The sequence below is a fragment of the Panthera leo genome, chromosome A2, assembly GCF_018350215.1.
Source record: "Panthera leo isolate Ple1 chromosome A2, P.leo_Ple1_pat1.1, whole genome shotgun sequence".
NCBI lineage: Eukaryota > Metazoa > Chordata > Mammalia > Carnivora > Felidae > Panthera > Panthera leo.
The window spans coordinates 154,606,182-154,612,181 of NC_056680.1; the positions used below are offsets into that span (position 1 = coordinate 154,606,182).

The following is a 6,000-nucleotide window of genomic DNA, read 5'->3' on the forward strand; positions in this document are numbered from 1 at the left end:
CCCTCCTGTTGGGTGGTTTCCAATCAAGGATTTCCTCCTGAGGTCTTGCTATCGGTGGCTGCATCAGCACATGTCCTACAGCTCCTTCTGACCTCAGGAGCAGAGCTTTGTGCCCCCTTTTCCCTCCCCAACATATGCCTTGATTTTTCACCCATTCCATCGTCTCATCAGCATAGACACGAGCCCTGGTTTTAGCTGGGAAGTAAAAAGGAACTTTGTCTCGGGAAGAAAGGCAAGAATCCAGGGGTACGTGGCGCCTCCCCTCCCCACCTTCCCTCTACAGAACCATTTCCTTGGTGGGGCGGGCGGGGGGGGGGGTGTCACCAAATGCCAGAGAGGGAAGAAACCTCAGAAGATTATTTGGTTCAGCCTCCAAACACCAGAAAAGGAAATAGCTTCTATTGATTTTTGGTCTTAAATGGTCTTAAATAATTTTAAAACCACCTAGGGTGAGAGTATGCGCGAAGCAAAAGAAGAGTCAGGATAAAGAAACCTGGGGCAGGAAGAAATCAATCCTGGTGATTTCAAGTCAGCCCTCAACCAATCCATGGCTGAATTCCGATGCATTAATTTCAAGTGGAAAAACCCTTCCAGTTCACAGACTCTGTATCGTATTACCCTGGGCAGCGGTGTGAGGAGGGAGCACTGGCCCTGGAGACTTGGCTGGCCTCTGGGCTCTGACCTCTCTGCTCCGTGAATTCAGGGCATCTTCTCCTGCCCACCCCCCCCAACCCCCCCACCGCCCCGAGCCATTACCGTGATGAGCAGCGTCAGAAGGATTAGAGACCAGGTCCCCGAAACCCCCCGCATAATGGGGACCCAGTAACTGGTGGGTCTTATGGTTCCTATTCCTGCTTGACTCTCTTAAGAAACAGAATTCACAGCAGATGGCCACACTGACTTTTCTCTGAAAACCACAAGCAGGTGAATCACCAACAGCCGGGGAAGATTCTGCCAACGTGGGATTAATGAAATTAACCACAACTGCATTCCACTGACATCTGAGGGAACTCTGGGAAAGGATGTGGCAGTTAATCATTCTAAGGACCTCCTGGCTGGTTGGCAGAAAGCGCCCTCTCTTTGCCCTCTGAGCTGGCCGTGCTTAGGACTGCTCTTTGCATCTCAAAATTATGTCCCACATCTTCCGTTCTCACTCTACTTTGTCACTGCCCCTGTCACGGCTGGAGCCACTTACGATTTGCACAAGTCAGGGGACGTGGGCCATGCTCCAAGCTGGGTCTCAGACACCACACCTAACCTTAATCCCGCCGTGCCCCCTCATGTCTGCTGTGGAAAAGAACATGCTTGTACGGTGTGGACTTTTGGAGACCGTATGGAGATTAAAATTGGTGTGTGAGTGATCTCAAATACATAAATTTAGGGGCATTTAGACTCACTAAATGAAACAGGTGTTTAGATGTACTTTAGGTGGTGGCTAGCGGCTGAGGGAGGAACGGGTAGTAATTCATTCCTCATCTGGAAGAACAAAAAGGAAAAGAGATTATCTCAAAAACTTCAGCTCTCCTCCCCTCAGCCTTCCCCTGTGCCCTCCTCAGCAGTCCAAAGCAAGCATACGCCACACAGGAATTATCTGCAGACCCCCCATGAAATAACTCAGGCTGGGGGGAATGTAGCAGTTTAAAGCAATTCTCTTACGGGGCGCCTGGGTGGCTCAGTGGGTTAAGCCTCCAACTTGGGCTCAGGTCATGATCTCACGGTTTGTGAGCTCCAGCCCCACACCGGGCTCACTGCTGTCAGGGCAGACCCGCTTCAGATCCTCTGTCTCTCTCTCTCTCTCCGCTCCTCCCCTGCCTGTGCTCTAAAATAAATAAACATTAAATAAAAATAAGGTGAACCTCTTATAAAGAAACAGCCCCAACGATTCATTGTGTCCAAAGCTTTACCTGCTGCAGGCTCACACACAAGTGGGCAGAAAAAAAAATAAAAATTAAGAATCGAAGGCTTGAATAATGGGTTGATCACAATGAAAGAGCAAGATTCTGGCTGCCAAACCCTCCCACCTGGCTTGCATAGTAAGCATCTGGGCCTGCTGTCAATAGCAGCTTTGTAGCCCAGATGGCCAGAACTGCCATCCCAGGGCTCCCTGCTCCAGAGAGAGACTGAGTGTGTGAGAGTGAGTGAGTAAAGAGAGAGAGCGAGCACACGCGCCTCTACTGCACTTGAACCTGAGGCCCCGGTCCTCACGTCATTTGTAGATACGACCACCATAATTTTCAAACCATGAATCCAATGACAATCGCATGCATTACACCTCTACCCTCTTCTCTGATCCTTCCTACAAATGCCCAACCCAAAACTTGTATCCAGAAGTATAAAAGAACTGCTCTCTCCCATTGTTATACACCAGCCTGAGAATCCCTAAGTGTATTCCTGCTGGAAGCGTGTGCTCATGCACACGTCCACCCACACCCTCCCACACCCTCCCACACCCTCACCAGGACCCACTCCTCCCTCACACCCTCTTACATCCGCTTTCACCACAGGCCACTCACAACCTTCTCTGCCCCCCCCCCACCCCCCCGCCGCAAGGTGCACCACAGCCGTGGATTTCTCTCCTCCCACATCTTCTCTCTCGCCCTCTCGTGTGCACGCGTGCCAACAGTTACTTCCACCAGATGGGAAGCTGAATGAAATAGCCATGGGCTGGGCAGTAAATGACTGGGTAGGTCAGGGTAGAAGGGAGGGGCTACTAGGGAACGAAACAGGACACAGGTGGAAGAAACACGGGGGAGTGGGTAGGCAGGCAGGCAAGAGAAAAAACTCCAATCTCTCCCACGTGAGAAGCTCTGTGATATGTTCTGATTTTTATAAAGAAGCCAGTAATTGCTTTACTATTTTTGGTATCAAAGGCTAAGGAAGGCAAAAGTCTTGGTGGACCAGGGTTACTAGCATTGTGCTCTAACCCAACTGAAAAACACGGACCAAGATTAAAGAGTAACACATAGCAGATCAGCCTCAGTAGCAGAGTGAGGAGGACACGGAACTGAACCAGGAAACATGGTCTGGTCCTGTGATGTCTCCAGCTCACTGGGGAACTGAGAACTGGCATCTCACCTCTCCGCACAGTGACTGCCTCGACCGCCAGATAAGGGACACAGCAGGAGCTCTGAGCCCTAGTGCTAACCTTTGAGGATCCAGGAACCTCAGCATTCATTCATTCCAACTTCTACATTAGGAGATGCACCATATTACTTTCACTTTATAGAGGTACTACCAGAGTATTTTTTTTTTCCAGAGTATTTTTACAAGATGCAAAGAGACTTGTTGGACTGGGATAGGTAACAAAGGAGAGGTAGGTTTATGGGCAGGGAACAGCAGCTTTCAGAAAAAACAAAAACCAAAAGCAACCAAAGCTAAACACACATTCTCTCTCTCTTCCCCTGTCCTCTCTCCCACTCCTTCCCTTCCTCTCCACCCTCTGGACACAGTAAAGATGAAAAGTTGGGGGGGCAGAGGTTCACACAGTGTGGTATACATTAGACAACTGAACTTAAGAGTCAAGTATGTACTAGCTAGTTAATGTCTCTAAATTACTTAATCACCCTTGGTCTGCTTGCTCATGTATAAACTGGGTATGAACGATGATCAAAATAGAGGATTACAACTACATGAAACACCATGATAGTAAAACGCCTGCACAAAGAGTCCAAGGACCAGTTACAATCCCTTCTGTCCACTCTAACCTTAATTTGAAAACATTACATACATACCCCCTTGTATGTATATTCCATATACATATACCCATCCAAATGATGTCACAGCTGGGACTGACAAGGCAGGGGGAGGGTCCCAGCTCTGTAGTGCTTTTTAATGTCATCAACTGCATCTGTGGTTAGTGGGCTTTTCTTTTCTCTTTCCCCTCCCTAGACTCTACTGCCAGTGCTATACCACTGTGGAATCGGACCCTGTCAGTGCTCTCTTGCCGTTTCTTCTAGCTAGCCTTCAGCATTTCCCACAGTCCCATGCCTGCGACCATTTACCTGTAGATGATGGGATAGGGGATAAGGAATATTATTAGTTACAAAGTATCCGTTTTTATTTACCAATAAAGACTGCTTTTGGTCAGAAACAGTAGCTTCTGAAATCACTGGTATCTAGGAGTCCCAACCATACGAGTCAACCAGCAGGTGTTAAAAAAGAAAAAGGAGAATACCAGTATGCACCACATGTAGAAGGGGTTAGTACTATTTCATGAAACTGGTTTCAGTTTCATTTGTATGCCTGTGAGTGTAGTGGTCGTGAAGTCAAATTTACTTCCAACAGTGGGTCACACACAATCAAAAAAGTTTGAAAGCCACTGGGATAAGGGCCAAGGAATAGACAGGAGGCTGAAAGGCCTAGTCCGTCCACCAACTATTTTTCTATTCTATGCTATTTCTTCCTGCATCTTGCTGCTTTATCATCCCGGACCCTAGGTCAGTTACCCGGCCTGGACACTATCTTCTGCCACCTGAAGATCCCAGGCCTTTCTCCTCCCACCCCACGGCCACCCATCAGGTTCTTGTGAATGAGTTCTACAGCTCCTCCCTGGAGGATCACGAAGAAGTTATTTCCATTCACTACCAGGCACTCTTCATTCCAGGACTCCCCTCGGGGAGTTAGGGTCAGAAATATCTGGGTTTCCTAAAACCCCAGAACCAGGAATAGGCACTCCTTCCTTCAATGCTGAGAGCTGATGAGCTCCGGCTTGAGGCCCCGCAGCAACCACCTGAGGCTTTCCCAGAGAGTGTATTTACTCACTTTTGAACCCCCACGAAGTCTTTCACCACTCACTTGGACACTTCCTTCCTGGTTAATTAGGCTCAAGATTATTTTAGATAACCCTTTAATTCTCCATACAAACCATCAAGAGTCTACCTGAGGAGGCTTCTCCTTTAATCCGCCTCCAGTTTAATCCCTCAGTCCTATCCCTTAATGCTCCCGGCACTAATTCCTCAAAATGATGCTGCCAGAGCAAGTGAACTTGGCCGCTTGGAAAGTTACCGTGCCGGGAGTGACGGGGAGCGAGGGCGGGGAAGCAGAAAACCTGGAAGTTCAGTACAATCTGTTTCAGGAGTTCACCTGGGGGGCATTTCTCCTCTTGATGGGGAAAAAAATAAACAAAAAACAAAAAACACCTTTCAGCAGAGCCAGAAAACAAAAGGCAGCGCGCCGCGGCCGCCGACGGGATCCTGCAGCACTGGAGAAGTGCAAACAGGGCTGTGGGGACCCGGGCGCGGACCGCGGATCTGCCGGGAGGCCGCGCGGGACGGGAAGGAGAAGGGCGTCGGGGGGGCTCCGCGAACAAAGCCCCGCGTCCCGCGCCCGGACCTCGCGGGGGCACTCTGGCCGCTCCGAGCGAGCGGGGCGGCGGGGTGGGGGGTGCAGGTGTGTGGGTGAGGGTGCGCGCGCAGCGAGCCCCTCCCCCGCCGCCCCCAAAGCCCCGGGGTGCGCGACCCTCTCCCGGCCCCCGGAGCGGCGGCTCTCACCCGAGCGGGGGTCGAAGGTGACCACGAACACGGCCACCACCTGGTCCTCCTCCACGTCGCCCAGCTCCAGGCGCCCGGGCTGCAGCAGCACCTCGGAGGCGCCCAGCTCCTCGGGCCCCCGCCTCCTGGCCGGCTCCGCGGCCGGCCGGCCGCCCCCGCCGCTGCCCCAGCCCCGGCCTCCGGCCTGCGGCTCCGGGGCCTGCGGCGGGGAGACGGCGGGGCCCTCGGCCCAGCGCAGCAGCGGCGCCTCGTCTCCCCGCTCCACCATGGCGAAGCGAGGAGGAGCCGCGGGCGGCGAGGGGCGGGCGCAGGGGCGGGCTGCGGGAACTCCCCTCGCCGGGCCGGGCCGGGCCGCCGCACCGCCCGAGGCCGCACCTGCCCCGCGCCGCCCCGCCCGCCGCCGCCGCCGCCGCCGCCGCCCTCCCGCCGCCCTCCCGCCAGGGCCGGCGCTCCGATCCAGCCAGAGAAGGCGTCCTCCCCACCGGCTTCGCCCAACTGCGTGCCCGGCTGG

The 6,000-nt window shown here is 53.0% G+C and overlaps 1 protein-coding gene across 8 annotated transcripts in view; it reads right to left on the bottom strand.

The window, feature by feature from the left end:
- The window catches only part of DENND11 (DENN domain containing 11), a 45,624-nt gene extending 39,867 nt beyond the window's left edge, over positions 1-5,757 (bottom strand). For all 8 annotated transcript variants that reach the window (XR_006199270.1, XR_006199268.1, XM_042926703.1 and 5 more), the window contains exon 1: positions 5,490-5,757. Coding sequence is in view for 6 of the 8 variants with exons in the window: in XM_042926703.1 (XP_042782637.1) it covers positions 5,490-5,757 (268 nt within the window). In the remaining 2 variants the exon portion in view is untranslated. The remainder of the gene's footprint in view (positions 1-5,489) is intronic.
- Between the last annotated feature and the right edge of the window lie 243 nt (positions 5,758-6,000).